The sequence below is a fragment of the Alosa sapidissima genome, chromosome 6, assembly GCF_018492685.1.
Source record: "Alosa sapidissima isolate fAloSap1 chromosome 6, fAloSap1.pri, whole genome shotgun sequence".
In the NCBI taxonomy this organism is placed as follows: Eukaryota; Metazoa; Chordata; class Actinopteri; order Clupeiformes; family Clupeidae; genus Alosa; species Alosa sapidissima.
In genome coordinates this window covers 31480323-31498018 of record NC_055962.1, presented here as the reverse complement: position 1 = coordinate 31498018, position 17696 = coordinate 31480323, and the positions used below count along the sequence as shown (strand labels likewise).

Genomic DNA, 17696 nt, shown 5'->3' with positions numbered 1-17696 from the left:
CCAAATGGAGAACTTAATGTGAATATATTTGTTTATGTCTTGGGCCTAGTCCACACGTAACAAACCGACCTTTTTTTACTCCGTCTTCCCTGGAACCGTATCAAGAATATTTGTGTCCAAACGGATCCATCTCAACACGACTCAACACGTTACTTCATATCCCAGGCCTATAGGTGGCACTGTTTGTTACAGAAATTGACCAAAGCTTGCGCGCTGTGTAGGCCATACAACAGACAGAGTAGGCTACGACAAAACTGGCTAGTGAAAGGAAACCAGAATTGTTTGTGTGGATTTATAGTGAACTGTCAACTGTAGTCAACTGTAAAACTAATTAACTTAATTTTTACGGTTTGTGAAGGGTGCAGTCCCGTCCTTTATTTGGCTAACGCAGGTAAAAATAATCTCCTTTACTTTCTTTGGTTGTAGGATAGTCCGCGATTCACATTAGTTTTGGTTATCTCCGCAAGTGCAAAGGCTAGGCGTACCCAAGTTCTAGGCTATTCCGTCGCCACATTTATAATATTGCTATACTGTAATACCTTTGTTAGTAACAGTCGATACTTTTGCTTGCATCAAATTGCGCATTCGCATTTAGTGCGCATCTATAGGCTTAACATGAGTTCTTTGTATGCTCATATCTGACTTCACTATAATTGCATTTATTTATGTTGGAAGACATGTAAAATAAATGACACCGGCACTACGCACAAATTAATGTAAACTTCCACCACACTTCCCTAATAACTTAAGTTCTCTTGCGTCACTGACAGTAGCTAGAATGCATAAAAAAACACCGGGAAAAACAGTGTTCAGTCCACCAAGTCAAGCTATCGGCGCGGCGCAGCACCAGTTGTGATATTTATCCTACGGATAAAAAAAAAAAGAAAAAAAGTGCGGTTTCGTGCAGTGCGTTTACAGGATTCGTTTGGACGCTCAGCCAAGACGAAGCAAACCCTCTGCGTTTAACCCAAAAAGCGTCTCCGTGTGGACGGGCCCTTGGCGTCACAGGTATGGTGTCGACTATGCTGCTCCGTCAGGCATCTTTTGTCTTATGTGTCAATGTTTTGTGTGGAGCGCTTTGGGCTCGCATTTTTGCTACAAAGCTCCCCCTGCAGCTTCGGTAGCAAGTGACTGCTACGCTAAACCACCACTAGCTAACGGGCTAGCCATCAAGAAACCAAGCTAAACACATACAGGGCTCACAATAAAACGGTCGAGCAAACACATTGTTCAAGAGACTATCAAACCACATTACAAAGGCGAAGTTTACCCAAGGGTAGGCTACTACAATTTCAACAGCAACAAAGCCAAGTCAGCATCCGTTTTGCTTCTTCGAAACTACAATCTGACTACATTTTCGAGGCACGATTGGATACTTCCGCTGAGTCACATCCAGATTTACCCGGACCGGGTCCAGAAAGTTGCATATTCGGTTTTTCCGTGGAGAAGCGATAGGGGGAGACGAAGCACCCACCAAACTACCCAGAAAGTGTTGTAGAACCATCAGAACGACTCTCAACCTGCATAATTAAGGTCATTTTTGCTAAAATTGTTGCATAGTGCTTCTTTAACAAATAGGCACCTTAAACAAACAGACAACGCAGCACCTGGATGTCTCAACATTTTATTCAGCTGAACAAAGAAAAAAATGAAGTAATTATATTTGGTAAAAAGGAGGAAAGACTTAGGGTTGCCACTCTCCTTGACACAAAGGTGTTGAAGGCAAAGGATACTGTTAAAAATCTAGGTGTATTAATTGACAGTGATCTAAATTTCAACAGCCACATGAAAGCGATAACTAAATCAGCTTTTTACCACCTCAAAAATATTGCCAAACTTAGAGGGCTGATGTCAAAACATGGCTTAGAGCAACTCATTCATGCATTTATCTCCAGCAGGGTTGATTACTGCAATGGACTGTTCACAGGCCTTCTTAAAAAGTCTATTAAACAGCTTCAGGTGATACAAAATGCAGCAGCTAGGATTCTAACAAAAACTAAAATAACTGACCACATTGCTCCAATTCTTAAGTCCCTGCACTGGCTTCCAGTAAGTCACAGAATTGACTTTAAAGCACTATTGTTTGTTTATAAACCAGTAAATGGAGCAAGACCTAATTACCTATCAGACATGCTTCAGCAGTACACACCTTCTCGTCCTCTCAGGTCCCAGGTGAAAAACCTGTTAGTAAAACCTACTGTTAGAACTAAACATGGTGAAGCAGCTTTAGCTGCTATGCGGCTCAGCTCTGGAACTTTCGGATGACATTAAAAAGGCCCCAACTGTAGCCAGTTTTAAATTTAGACTGAAGACTAAACTGTTCTCAGATGTTTTCTGCTAACTGCGCGGAGTTACAAATTCTGAATCTGCCTTGATAATTATTCTACCTCGTCTTTTATTACTTTTTTTACTACTTTTGCTTTTTTTTTTGCTTACTAATTATTCTTTATTTTTAAATGATTTTACCTTGTGTCTTTTATGTTTTCTTTTTATTATGATCTTTACCTTTTGAACTACAGTATTCTTTGACTATATTGCCCTTTTATGCTTTTATTTGTTATTATTGTTTGGTTTTGTTTATGTAAAGCACATTGAATGACCTCTGTCTATGAAATGCGCTATAGAAATAAACTTGACTTGACTCTTTCCAAGGTTAGTTTTATTCAACAGAGCACACTCATGTCCTTTATGATAACAGAAGGCGTGATAAAAATGTCTCTGGTTTACAATACAATCTACAACTAATTTACAATAAGTCTGGAGTCTAAAGAAAAGACCTGTATCATGACCATCCCTGAAGGCACTTACATATACACTTGTCAGTAGGTACAGTACTGGTAACCGTAACAAGGAAGCCCCCAATATGGTGACCTGTAGTGCGTCCACTCATCTCCACCCCCTCCTTTTCCCTCTTTGTGTGTGTGTGTGTGTGTGTGTGTGTGTGTGTGGGGGGGGGGGATTCTGCTGTCGTCTCCTCTTCCGTCTGTCTGTCTGTATGTGTGTGCTCATCACCGTCACCTGCTCTTCCCTCTGTGTGTGTGTGTGTGTTCTCATCTCCGTTGTGCCCTGCTCTTCCCTCTGTGTGTGTGTGTGTGTGTGTGTGTGTGTGGCGCTGCAGCTGAAGATGCTCGGGGTGGAGCCCTGACATGGGTTCGGTGGCCTCAGATAGTCAGAGGCGTTCTTGGCTTAGGGCAGGTGGCTATGGACTTTGGTCTGCTTGGCTGGCCTGCCTTGTTTGCGGTTTGATCCACTGTGTGTCTTGTTTGCATGCTCAGCATTCTTTGTCAGTGACTCGGAGCGGTCATCAGGATAGTCTGCAGAGAGCCAATCGCACTCCATGGGCATGAGCTGCGCCAATTACACTCCATGGGCATGAGCTGCACCATCTCCTCCAACTTCCCCACCGGGTATAGGGAGGCTACTCTGAGTGCCTGTTCAAAACACACACACACACACACACACACACACACACACACACACACACACACACTCAAACAGCAGGATACTAACATTATTGTGTCAGTGCTTTTGCTTCTCAAATATGTATCATTTCTGTTTCCCTTTTTTCTTTTCTAACATTAACATGCCATAGACTGCAGATGTTTAAATCTGGCATATTTACATGGCTCACTTAATTGACGATGTTAATAACAGTACATTGACCATTTAAAAAAAATAAACTTAAACATAAATGGTAATGCACCCCATAAGTTAACACTTTAAGGGTCTGTGGCAACAGTAACTATGGCGATGATTGTTAAAGGTAACCCCAGTAACCATACCTGGAACAGGAGATGGGGTGAGTGCAGACCCAGGGGCAGGTATGAGCTTGGCCTGGTGCGTCGTCAAGGGCACCAGGACGACCTTCTGACCGTTGGGTTGGACGTACGTCATGTCTTTCTGATTGCTGCGGGACGTGACATTCTGCACTCGGAACACTTGGAACAGCTGCCCATTGCGTTGGCAGTAGAGGGCGTCCTTCTGAGTGACCTTGCTCACTGGCAGCAGAACAACCTTCGGGGCAGGGGTCGCCGGAACGGTGAGGTCAAGGGTCGCGGGGGCAGGAGGAGCAGCAGCTCTATCAGGAGAACCAATAGGGATGTGGACAAGCTAAGGACCGCTCAGAGCATCAACTGTTAAGGACAAACAGAAAGCACCATGGAGGCAAAATCCAGCAGTTAAACTTCTAAAAAGAGAGTGTAGGAAGACTGAAAGAAAATGGCGTAAATACAAACTTCAGATCCACTATGAAATCCATAAAGAGATGCTCCGCACATATAACTCTGAAATATGCAAAGCAAGACAGTCTTTCTTTTCTAACATTATCAATAGAAGTTCAAATAACACTCGTATTCTATTTTCAACTGTTGATAAGTTAACAAATCCCCCCTCACAATTAGCGCCTGAACTTCTCTCAACTAATAAATGCAATGAGTTTTCATCTTTTTTTAAAGGTAAAATTGACAAAATCAGACTCAACATATCTGCTCAATTACAAATTCAACAACCTGAACTTCCAGCAACAAACAGAGGGAAACTAAACTTGATGTCAGAGTTCAGCTTGATAGACTACGAAACACTTGAAAAAACGGTACAGAATCTCAGCTCTTCCACATGTGTCTTAGACACTCTGCTTACCAATTTCTTCAAAACTGTTTTTCACCTCATAGCGGCGGATGTCCTTCAAATTGTAAATGTATCACTGCTGTCTGGCACTTTTCCTAAGTCACTGAAAACAGCTGTTGTAAAGCCACTTCTCAAGAGGAATAACCTGGATGCCTCCATGCTAAACAATTACAGGCCCATATCCAATCTACCTTTTATTGGCAAAAGTATTGAAAAAGTAGTCTTTAATCAATTAACCACCTTCCTAACATCAAATGGGTATTTTGATTGCTTTCAGTATGGTTTTCGGGCAAATCACAGCACTGAAACAGCTCTCATTAAAGTTTCCAATGACATACGCCTCAACACAGATTCAGGTAAAACATCAGTCCTAGTGCTACTGGACCTTAGTGCAGCATTTGACACTGTTGATCACAATATTTTACTACACAGACTAGAACACTGGGTTGGATTTACAGGCATAGTTATCAGCTGGCTAAAATCATACCTACAAGAAAGGAGCTTCTTTGTTGCCATCGGAAACTGTACCTCAACACCAACGTCCTTGACCTGTGGTGTTCCCCAGGGATCGATCTTGGGGCCACTATTATTCAACCTCTATATGCTCCCACTTGGACAAATCATTCAAAATAATTTGATTTCATATCATAGCTATGCAGATGACACACAAATGTACTTAGCTCTATCACCAAACGACTATGGTCCTCTTGAATCTATGTGTCAGTGTATAGAACAAATCAGCACCTGGATGTCTCAAAATTTTCTTCAGCTGAACAAAGAAAAACTGAAGTAATTATATTTGGTAAAAATGAGGAAAGACTTAGGGTTGCCACTCTCCTTGACACAAAAGGGTTGAAGGCAAAGGATACTGTTAAAAATCTTGGTGTATTAATTGACAGTGATCTAAATTTCAACAGCCACATGAAAGCGATAACTAAATCAGCTTTTTACCACCTCAAAAATATTGCCAAACTCAGAGGGCTGATGTCAAAACATCACTTAGAAAAACTCATTCATGCATTTATCTCCAGCAGGGTTGATTACTGCAATGGACTGTTCACAGGCCTTCCTAAAAGACTATTAAACAGCTTCAGGTGATACAAAATGCAGCAGCTAGGACTCTAACAAAAACTAAAAGAACTGACCACATTACTCCAATTCTTAAGTCCTTGCACTGGCTTCCAGTAAGTCACAGAATTGACTTTAAAGCACTATTGCTTGTTTATAAATCAGTAAATGGAGCAGGACCTAAATACTTGTCAGACATGCTTCAGCAGTACACACCTTCTCGTCCTCTCAGGTCCCAGGTGAAAAACCTGCTAGTAAAACCTACAGTTAGAACTAAACATGGTGAAGCAGCTTTTAGCTGCTATGCGGCTCAGCTGTGGAACCAACTTTCGGATGACATTAAAAAGGCCCCAACTGTAGCCAGTTTTAAATCTAGACTTAAGACCAAACTGTTCTCAGATGCTTTCTGCTAACCGTGCCGAGTTACAAATTCTGAATCTGCCTTGATAATTATTCTACTTTGTCTTTTATTACTTTTTTTACTACTTTTGCCTTTGTTTTTGCTTACTAATTATTCTTTATTTTTAAATGATTTTACCTTGTGTTTTATGTTTTCTTTTTATTATGATCTTTACCTTTTAACTATTCTTTGACTATATTGCCCTTCTATGCTTTTATTTGTTATTATTGTTTGGTTTTGTTTATGTAAAGCACATTGAATGACCTCTGTGTATGGAATGTGCTATATAAATAAACTTGACTTGACTTGACTAACTGCAACAAAACAGAAACACACAATGTAATTTATACAAGGCACCCACTACTTTATACTGTGAGCCAATCTTTTTCTAAGCAATGTACTTTTAACTATTTTTACACAACAGCTAATGTCTTCATACGTGAGTGTGTGTGCGTGATCAACTCTAGTAGATCGAGTAGCTTTGCTGGAATGTTTCTCTCAGTGGTTTGCCCCTACAATGTTTCTGGTGGATGTTTCACTGAGACCCACTCACCCAGTGGCCCAGACACTGCCGTCTCCCCCACGGAAGCGTCTGGGGTTTGGGAGGACCCTGCCAAGGAGCTCAGAGCCTTGGAGGTCCTTCTGACCGTCGCCCTGGGCCTCTCTTCAGCCTCCATCTGAGGTAAGGTCACCATCCGGCCCGTGACCAGTCCTGCAGGCCGATTGGCTGAATGCAGCGCCCCCATTCGACCCAGCAGACTGGCCTCTGGGCAGGGTTTGCCATTCATCTGAAACACAACACATTGCTTTCAGAAAACACCACCTTCTGACAACGCTGACCAACACTTGACCACTTTAGCCATCTTCTGCTGCTGTCTATGTCCATCTTACAACCTGCTTTTTTTCACAGAATGAAATGAATTCATAGCCTGACGAGCCAGACCCACATTAAAATGTAGGGTCTGGGCACTCACCGTTCGCAGTGCTCAGTCCGAGGGGCGGGATAATCGGTTGTCTTTCAAATTCCCTCTGCACGCAATAGGACAACGCTGAGTCCCATACGTTTTCCCACCAGCGGAGCTAGTTGGCTAGTTCAAACTTTTGCCATCTTAAAACAAGCTTAACTCGTGTCACACTGTTGCCCAACAGCAACATCCATCTTCTTTGTTTTCAAGTAGCAGGGAATTCAAGCCAAACCGTTGCAACTCTGCCATCAATCATTATGTTAAGCCCGCCTAACGACTCTATACACGATTTGATTGGCCTGATAGAAGTTTAATTTTTCGAGCTCACAAGCCAATGGGGTCATTCCACGTCAATTCAACCAGGGCCCACGCACTTAGGTCTCAAAAAAATCTGAAAAAATTACCAGGTGTACCTATGTTACCTAGGAGTCCAAAATTACCAGGTGTACCTATGTTACCTAGGAGACACACTGTAAAATTACTCTTATGTAAGATCAATACTTTCCAAGATACAGCCAGTTTTACAGGGGGAGGGGGTGTCGATTTTGTTCGGCCTCTTTTTTTTGTCAAAGTTCAGAAGCCCACAGCGCAAGAACTAAACCATGTAGGAGGCTCAAATTTTGCATGCTGGTACATAAATAGGAATAGTATGTAGCAACATCGTCACGTTTGGTCTGGATAATCCTGCATGGTCATAGCTGTCCCTCAAAGTTGATACAAATTTTATTGGAGTTTTTGGCTGGGCTCTGTTTAAGCCTTCAGAAGACATATTTGTACTCAACATAGGCTCTTGATTTATTTTCCTTACTGAGATAAGTAGAAACACTATCACAAAAAACAATGAACAGAAAATAAATCATTTTAGGGTCTGAACAGCAGACCTTACAAGTCTAAAAAATCATTTTGGTTCTCATTTTCAGAGCACCTAAACACCTTGTGGGAATATACAAAGATTTTTTAAATATTTTTTTCTTTATTCTCCATGATCTTTTCTTTTTAAAAACACCAATTTGACTTGTCTTATGCAAATCTTTCTTTTTCACTATCCACCCTGAACATGGGCAAAATGCACCATTGACATCAATGTTTTGTATAGAGCTACTTTTGTATAGAGCACAGGTTACTCTATACAACCACAGGTGGCAGTGTGTGACTCTATATAAAACATATTGATGTCAATGGGGCATTTTGCCCATGTTCAGGGTGGAAAATAAAAAAGAAAGATTTGCATAAGACAAGTCAAATTGGTGTTTTCAAAAAGAAGGGATCATGGAGAATAAAGAAAAACCTATTTAAAAAATCTTTGTATATTCCCACAAGGTGTTTAGGTGCTCTGAAAATGAGAACCAAAATGATTTTTCAGACTTGTGAGGTCTGCTGTTCAGACCCAGAGTGGTTCTTCTTCCTCAGCTTGAAAGACGGTGGAAACCGGTCGAGTTTGGCGTATCTGATGAGTGCGCGCAGGACCAGGTTGCGGTCGAGGGCCCAATTGCATTCTGGGATAATCTGCAGCAACCTGGTAGGCTTCTTGTCTAGAGCCTTTGGTGCCTCCTTCTCCAGGGCCCTCTGTGCCTTCTTCTTTGGCACCTGCTTCTGCTGCGCTGGCTTGTCCGATGCCTCTGTCTCCGGCGCCTGCTTCTGCACCTCTAAAGCAGACAGCTAATGTATAACAAGAATGTATGAGTGCAACCCCCAAACCCCCAACAACATGAGGACAGGTCAAAGATATGTTGATATGAATTGGAACTAACAAGCTCCATTCCCCCATATAGAGGCCGATGGAGGGAATGACGAGCTGAGCTGTCTCACACTCACACATTAGCAAAAATGTGAGTTTCAAGAATCATTGAGCAACCAATTGTACAACATGCAAGGTTTGCGGCGTACAAGGAATTGCAGGAGTAAGGATGGAGAGCAATTGAGAAGTGGGATTTTTTAAAATCAAAACAAGTCAACTTTATTTGAAGCGCATTTCATACACAGAGGTCATTCAATGTGCTTTACATAAACAAAAGCAAACAGAAATATAGCTGCAAGCAGCAATGAGGGGGCCAAGCAGAATAGGCCGGAGTAACCACGGCGACAAGATAGAACTCAGCAGACACTCGCGATCAACACTTTCAACAAGTGTCACATCAAACATAACTGATTTTGTAGGGCTGAAACAGAGCTGAGTATTGCCACTGCCTCCCCCAGCCCCACACCCCACCTAATCACCCCTGCCCATCCCACCCCATCCTGCCCCGCCCTTCCACGCACGCATTAGAATGAACTGGATGGAACATGTTGTCATCAGTTTCACATCCAAAAATAAAAGAAGATCACATCAGCACATCAGCAACTACAGATCAAAATGCAATACTGCTAATCGCACCACCCACTACAGGTCAAAGGTCAACACATTTTTTGAGCGTCCTCCTAATGGGGGCATGAATCTATGTAGTAAGTTTGGTTATGATACATGGCAGGGTTGCTGAGATATGAGCTTCCTGTTTGGCGGCTTCGCCGCAAATTTCGATTGGCGATTACAGCCGAATGCTTCTGTCAATTGTTCCAGAAAGCAAAGCAATGATAAGGCATTGTCTGAAGATGGTCTATGCCAATTTTGGTGAGGATCCACTGAAATTTGTGACCTGTGAAAACTTGTACGTGTTTTTGATTAAATCCAATATGGCGGCCGAATCAATTACGATGACATCACAAGTTGGCTTGGGTCGACCTAAGGACCTCCAACAGTATTACCAGACACCACTAGTACATTTTAATTCCAAACACAACAGAAGCTACAGGCCAAAAGGCATGTTTCTTAATTACAGCGCCCCCTAGAGGTCAAAGGTCATCAGATTTATTGAGTGCTCCCCTGTTTGGGTCCTGAGTCCATGCACCCAGTTTGGCTTTGATACATGCAAGGGTTGCTGAGATATGACCTCTCTTCCTGTTTGGTGGCTTCGCATCAAATTTCGATTGGCTATTATAAATAATAATACATTTTATTTAAAGAGCGCCTTTCAGGACACCCAAGGTCGCTTTACAGATAAAACAAATAGAAGAGAGAGAGAAAAAAAAAAAAAAAAAAAAAAAAATATATATATATATATATATATATATATATATATATATATATATATATATATATATATATATCAAAAAAGGAGAAAAATATATATATAGTCCATTTAGCCATATCACAGTCCATAGGCTAGTCTGAAGAGATACGTTTTCAGTTCCTTTTTAAACTGGGCAGTGGATTCACACTGCCTGATGTTGTTTGGAAGTGAGTTCCATAGCTTTGGGGCTGTGTGGGAGAACGCTCTCTCTCCCATGGTGCTGAGGTTCATCTGAGCAGACCAGCTGATGAGGATCGCAGTGAGCGGGATATTATGATTATATTATGATACATTTACACAAATCCATGTGCTTTATCGTTTACCTTTTTCCACAGTTTGAAATAGCATAATGCACAATTTCTCCAGCAGAGGGGGAAATCATGCCAAGTTTCCCTTTAAGAGAACACCACACTCTAATACAACGTTCATGACATTTGACTGCAGTTGTGTTGGTGTTGTGTCTGTTTCAAACAGTTTTACTCATCATGAAATAAAAAGTTGGCGAAGCTCTGTTGGTCCAAAATAACGTTTTATATATATATATATATATATATATATATATATATATATATATATATATATATTGAGGGGGACTTTATGTCTTTAAAATTTGACAGGACAGTGAAGTGAGTGACAGAAAGTGAGTAGAAGAGAGATGTGGGGTGCGATTGGCATGTGGACCCAAATATGGCCCCTCAAAATAAAGAGTTGATATTTCATTCCTGGATGCAACAGGCAGCTCTAAACTCTTTGCACACATTCACTCCTCAGCACTCTCAAACATTTCCCAACCCTGAACTCACACTATACTGACTTTGCACTCATTCACTCCTCAGCACTCATGACCCCGCCCCCCCCCCCCCCCCCCCCCCCACACACACACACCTACATGACTTTTAGCATTTTTACATCCCTCTCCCTATGCTACAGACCTTTTATTTATTTTCTTATTTCATCACACGTCAAAACCACACACACACACACATATCTGACTTTCTCCAACTTTTGCACATCTCCATAGAACTTTTTATTTATTTTGATTTGTCCTCCATCGATCTACCCATGTCCTTGATTGCCTAGCCTTTCTGCCCCCCCACCCCCCACCCCCATCCCCATCACACACACAAAAACACACACACTTACATCATCACTGTCATCACCTCACATACATACAGCACACTGCTTGCTACAGTAAGCCTCCTCTACATACTTGCTGCACACTGCCCCCCCCCCCTCCCTACATACACAGCACATGGTCTTCAGGATCTTCTCCAACACACATCCTCTACATACTTACAGCACACTGCCCCCACCTACCCACACACACACTACACACACACACACACCCAATACACAGCACATTGTCTCATGACATATTGCACACTGCCCTCTCCCCACATACACAGCACACTATCCCATCTCCCTTGTCATCCCCCCAACACACACACCAAGACCCCTGGCAGTTGGGTTAGCCCCTTGAGCCGTGGATCTGCCCAAGGTTTCTTCCTTAGTAAGGGAGCTTTTCCTTGCCCCTGTTGCTCTTGGGTGCTCCTTGTTGGTGCCCCCCCCCCCCCCCCCAATCCCAATCCTCTCCCACCTTTCTTATGCAGCCCTTGCCACTTAATCTACTAAACCCCTCTTCTACTGCACTTTTTACCCCCCCCCCCCCCTCATAAATGCACAAATAGGCTGACACCAGACATAATTTCACTGCATTTCTTACATCCAGTAACTACATGCATGTAACAATAAACTTCCTTGTATCCTTGTAAAGTACACCATACAAGACCTGAAGCTAATTCAATTACTTGGCAAAATAATTTTGCTAATTTAATGACGTGAACCAGATGTGAAGTGCAAACATGAGAGCAATGCTGAGGATGTGGCTGCACACAACCATGGCAGTGCAACGACTTCTTATACTGCCGTCCACTCCCAAGCATTGAGACTGTCAGTCTGTCTCTGTGTGTGTGTGTGTGTCTTTGTTCATTTCTCCACAACCTGAGGGAACAGAAAAAAAAACAAAAAACTGATGTTGACTCACCCTGTTGCAGAGCAGGATGGATGACCTGTCTGTGTTTGATAGACCCCAGATCCAACAGCAACACCTTCTGCAGCTGCACAATACTCTCCTGCTGGACCTCTGGACCTTCTACACACACACACACACACACACACACAACAATATATACAATCTGATACACTGCGTTCAAGTAGTTACAAAGAGAACCAGGGTTTGTGCTACCTTCAGTAGCTTCCTCAGGTTCTGTTACCCCAGTTGCCTCCTGGACCTGCAAGAGAAGGGGGTAATTAGATAGAGACGAAAGAAGGTGACAGAAGCGGCTGCCTCTCCCTGGGCAAGTGTGTATTGTGAGATTCCTGCAGAGAACGCCTCTGGCCTAGTACCAGGGAAATAGAAGCAAAAAGCACAACCTCATTTGTGTGTGTGTGTGTGTGTGTGTGTGTGTGTGTGTGTGTGTGTGTGTAAGTTGTAGGGCTCCATGTGTGGAAAAAAGGCATCAACAGGAATGCCCAGAATGTTGGCGGACTAAACAACTTGATCGTTTGTTTTTTGTTTACTGTGCCACTTTATCTTCTTCAGTTGTTCAGTATGTTTCCCATCTTCCCTTTTGTTACCTCTCACCTCGCTTATAGCTACTCAAAAGTATTTACACTCATTTTAACCAGGCCTGTGATATGTTTACACAGGTAAACATATGTTATTAATGTGAGAGACCGTTTTATGTTATCCCCTTACTGGTAATGGAGACAGCCATGTTACAAGTCACTTGCCCTGGTCCAGATGGTGTTTCCGTGACTACAGAGGAGTCATCAGGTGATGACGGCTCTGAATCCATCTTCTTCTTGAGCACTGGAGATGCCTCGAGCCCCAACTGAGCAGCAGTGGGGAGATATGGCTTCTTAGCCCTGAGGAAGCTAACAGAGAGACATGCGTTACCATACCTGAAACACTACTTTCATAGTTGGGGCACTGTCAGTAGCCCAAAATTAGCTGAAGGATATTTTGCGCTTAGGAGCTAGTCATTGCAATTCAAACATTTTTGTACCAAAAACAGATTCTTTGTCGAATTATACTAGACATACTAGACTACTAAATTATACTATAACCTAAAGGCTTGAATCTCACCTGCACATTTACTAACAAGCTATTCTCCATAGAATTGGTTCTAATCCTCTGTACCTTGGTATGCTGACCATTTCTTATGTTTTATGTCTTAGTGAAATATAGGTAATCCATATCTAGGATTCATAATACCACTGCCATATTGGCTCCTCAGCACCTGGGTGTGGTACTTATGTGTAGTGTGGCGACTCCCCTTACCACTTGTTTTTGGTATGGTTGAAATCAGGTGATGGAGAGGCACTGGACTCATGGGCGGCCCCTGGTGGTGATTGCATGTACGTGCCTAAATGCATCTCTTCATGGTCAAACTGGTTGTGCTTGATCTTCAGGTTGATGAGCTGGAGGTTCTGGTAGCACGAGACGGCACAGAACTCTGTCTGCGGGAACATGAACATCCACGTCTCCGGGTCATCAAGGTCGACCGTTCGACCCCTGCTGGGGTCAAAGGGCACCACGTGCAGCCGAGGGACGTACCGCTGGTCTGACTTCAGCATCACGATGCGGGGATCATTCAGCAGGTCGCTGGTCAGCTTCACCATGTTGAATGTCACCGGCACTCGCATCCACTTCAAGCCCGTGGCAGGCGACGAGGGATGTGTGTAGATGTGGCTGACCACCTTGTGCGTGTCACTCAGTCCACCCTGCGCCCTGCTCTTGTTCACGAGCTGAAAGTCCATGAGGAGGAAGTAGTGTCGGTGGGGGGCCAGACCGGTCAGCCTGAAGCGGCAGAAGGGGATCATGCGGGAACCCTCCCTCGTCAGGAGCATCTCCGTCCCAATGCTATGGAACTCCTGCCACACGGAGTCATTGTCCAGGGAGACGTGGATTTTACCGTCCATGTCGCGTTCTGAGGGGCAGAAAGTGCACATGCCACATTGGTCGGCCATCTTAGTTTTGGTGGCAGGAGCAAAGGCTTGGTCATCAGAGTGCTCTGTTGTTATCTGCAGCGTAACAATGCCAGGTGAAGGAGAGAGAAAGAACGTCCTCCTCTTGCTCATCACCTAAGCCAGTCATGCCACTGAGTCGGTTGTCTGTGGCAGAAGCAGAGAGCTTCAGACATTTAAACAAAGGGTTCTATGGTCAATATGCTGCCTATATTTTTGGCTATATAACAGACAAATACAACAAAGAGCCTACAACACTGCAGAAGGAGTAACGCATATAAGATATAAAAGACTATAAAAATTAGGCGTATAGGCTATAGATTTACAGTAGCAAGAAATTACCCTGAAGCTCAACCAACTCATGCTCATTGCCATTTGCTGGCAATCAAACACCTGTCTGATTTCCAGTCAGACAGGTGCAATTTAACTCTCCTAAACGTGCATCTCGTTGGTTATTGGCTGGAATAGTATGTTATGTTTTTGTGGTTAGTTGCCATTTTTGGAGTCAGGGGTGTCCACAGAGACCATGTTTTGTTACAGTGTATTCAGGGCACATGCATCTAGCGGATGATGAGGTGATGTATGCTGTATGTGACAAAAAATGTTTTAGCTTAGAAACCGCGTAACATCGCTTAAAGCGCCTTTAAGTTGGGTTGATATCAACTAATGCCTCTCATGGCTCTGGAATGCCGGGGCGCTGGAGATATTTACAACGATTTGCAACTTACTTTGCCCTTATAATCAACTATTAGTATTTTATCAACATTTTAAAAATATCTAAATCCATGAATTATTAAAATATAAAAATAAATAATTTCCCCATTCAAAAATAGGCTATAGCCATGCTGTCATGCTATCTGACATATGCATATCCATATATGCATGCAATATGCCAACTGACATATATGGGGACTTGATGACTATTGCATTGGACATTGGCTGGGGGTGTATATGTCAACTTACATTGTTTGCCCTCTGAAAAAATTGTTATGCTAATTTTTTAATTTGGATTTTCTTTGTTGTGACCCAAGCTTCAAAGAACTCATCACAGCTGTGACAGGCACAAGTAAGAAGTATCTAAATTTCCAATTTGCTTAAGGACCCCCCTGAATGCTATTAATAGGATACACTGTATCCGATACAGAGATGCCTTTACTGTCTATGAGGAATTCATGTACCAAGGTAACTCAAGTAAATTGATTGTGTCTTGTAAATGATGTCTGCAATGAATGTTTTAGAACTTAAATGTGGTGTTAGAGTTACTCATCTTGTGAAAACGAGTTGATAAGTAGTAGGCTAGTTGAGTTGGTTATTAAAACATAATAGATAACGTCGGGATGACCAGGAGACGGTCTACAGAAGCAAGTAGCCTGGTTTAGTTTATGATGGTTGTTAGACAAACAGATCAAACATTTCCGTTATCCAACTGTTAGGCTACTAGCAGAGTGAAAGTGAGATTGTGCAGTCTAGTTGGCTGTGGTTAGTAGTGCTGTTAATTAGAAGTTTTATTTCTAAAACGTATTATTTAGCGTGTGGCTTTTCCCCCTCAAAAGTGAGGGGGACGATTGCGTCTCTTCAAAACTGCGGGTGTCATATCCCCCGTGTCGCCGGCGCGCGTGCTGGAATGCAAAGGTTCTCAAAGGCTCCAACATGACAAGAAATCGCTAGAGTGCCTAACAGTGCGTAAACTATTGGGCTACAAACTTAATGTAGTCGAAGAAGCTGCGTTCCCCTCGGAAATATAACACTTTGGCCAGTGGCCACATCATGCAGCTTATCGCCCAAACCCAAACCTGCCCTATAGCCTACCTACCTGGTAAGTTGTTGTGTGAATTTTAAACTCAAGTTTAAAGAACACTTTTAGCTCAGTGGTGGTGGAGGCCCATATTCAAAGACAGACTGCACAGCACAGGCCAATCAATGGTGCGAGATTCCAGCGGTAGCAATGGAATCTCATCTCATCACGGGTTATTTGCACACTGCAAAGTTCCTTCCTCAAAAGCTGACGCTCACAAATCGTGCGTCATCTTATCCATCTAAATCTATTGTGGATCGAGCTGTCGGAAGCGCAAATCCGTGCTATATTTCTTTTCGCTGACACTCTCACGGCCCTTTGACCATGCTGCTGCTTCTCACTACAGACACTCTCTCACACGCACACAAACAAATAAAAGCACGTTCGCATATCCGTGCTCAGAGTGACGTACGAAGCAGCCCCATGGCGGCTTTTGGAATTGTGGACTACGCAGGCTCCCTCCAGAGGTGACCCGAAGGCCCATCACTTCATTATGGTCACTAAGCTATGTTGGTCCTGACACAAGAGGCTTGTTGACATACACACAAAATAAAATTTGAAGGTCAGTGCCAGAATACAGTATGCCCTTGTATTGTATCCTATCATTATAAGGTTGAGCTTTTCAGAAATCAAATAGATGGCTGCATACAGGAGTGATTCTCTTCGTTTCACAGAGGGGTTAATGTTTCATTAATGAATGTTCTCCTAGTGTAGGGCTACAGGTTAAAACGGGTTGTTCATACTTTAGCCTAAAGGACTTTTAATTAACTATGCTTCAAATGTAAGAGTTCACGGGTCTCTTAAAGAAGCTTATGAATGGTGCAGAGGACCATTGGTGAGAGCAGATTACTCATTTATTATTCAAGTTATTATTAAATAACTTGTATTATTTATTATTTAACATATTTAATATATTATCCTATTGTTAAGACTATGCAGTTGGCAAGCCTATTTATAATGTTGTGTTATAGAGAAAGGCAAAACTGGACACACTCAAATCAAATTGTAACACGGCCACACTGACTGGGGCTTATCTCACAACAGTCTTTGCCTGTGGATGCATAGATGCCTCTGCCCTTTTCATTGATAGAACATTGAGTGTTTCCATATGTTTCTATTATGCAATTTAATTATATTTATATGTGAGTTAAACCATTACACGTCCAAATAAGTGCCCTTCACAACCTGTAGCACATCTGTCTCCATAGGTTAACATGCCAAAACTCAACCCCCTGATAGATCCATACACATTTACATCGTTCTTTTCCATGTCTCATCACCACAAAATATAGTGTTAACACAGATTTGTGCATTTACTTGAGGAATATACTGTACATGAAGAACATATTCAGCTGATATATGGAGGTTGAAATGCTCAATGTTTTGACCTAAGGGTGTTGGCCTAACTCTGAGAGAGCCAGAGTGTTTCATCTATCCCCCGTTTCAATTGTCCCGGCTGTCCTCTACATATAATTTAAAAGCACCTTTCACGGCACCCAAATTCACAAATACACCAAAAATACAAATACAATTCATACAATGCTAAAATAAGAGAACAATCTTATTAACTACTTTCGACCACATCACAATGTTACATTGACAGCCTATTGTTACAAAGGGCTGTCAATACACCTGTCAATAATAATCAGAGTTAGCTATAATCAACAAACAATCACCAGTTTGTTATGTAAAGACATAATAATGGT

At 42.4% G+C, this 17696-nt stretch overlaps 1 protein-coding gene across 4 annotated transcripts; it reads right to left on the bottom strand.

Moving 5' to 3' along the window:
• Positions 1-2677: 2677 nt before the first annotated feature.
• Positions 2678-16431, bottom strand: LOC121711317 (T-box protein VegT-B-like). 4 transcript variants are annotated; one of them, XM_042094818.1, is made up of 8 exons: positions 16009-16431; positions 13510-14361; positions 12925-13103; positions 12412-12457; positions 12211-12318; positions 6648-6882; positions 3783-4133; positions 2678-3431 (listed from the first exon to the last, which is right to left on the bottom strand). In XM_042094818.1, the coding sequence occupies exons 2-4, from the start codon at positions 14307-14309 to the stop codon at positions 12426-12428; spliced, it is 1011 nt and encodes a 336-aa protein (XP_041950752.1). In that variant the 5' UTR covers positions 14310-14361; positions 16009-16431; the 3' UTR covers positions 2678-3431; positions 3783-4133; positions 6648-6882; positions 12211-12318; positions 12412-12425. The 4 variants fall into 4 exon arrangements, with proteins under 4 accessions (XP_041950752.1, XP_041950751.1, XP_041950753.1 ...); XM_042094817.1 differs by having other exon boundaries at positions 13510-14342; XM_042094819.1 differs by having other exon boundaries at positions 12960-13103; positions 13510-14342.
• Positions 16432-17696: the final 1265 nt, after the last annotated feature.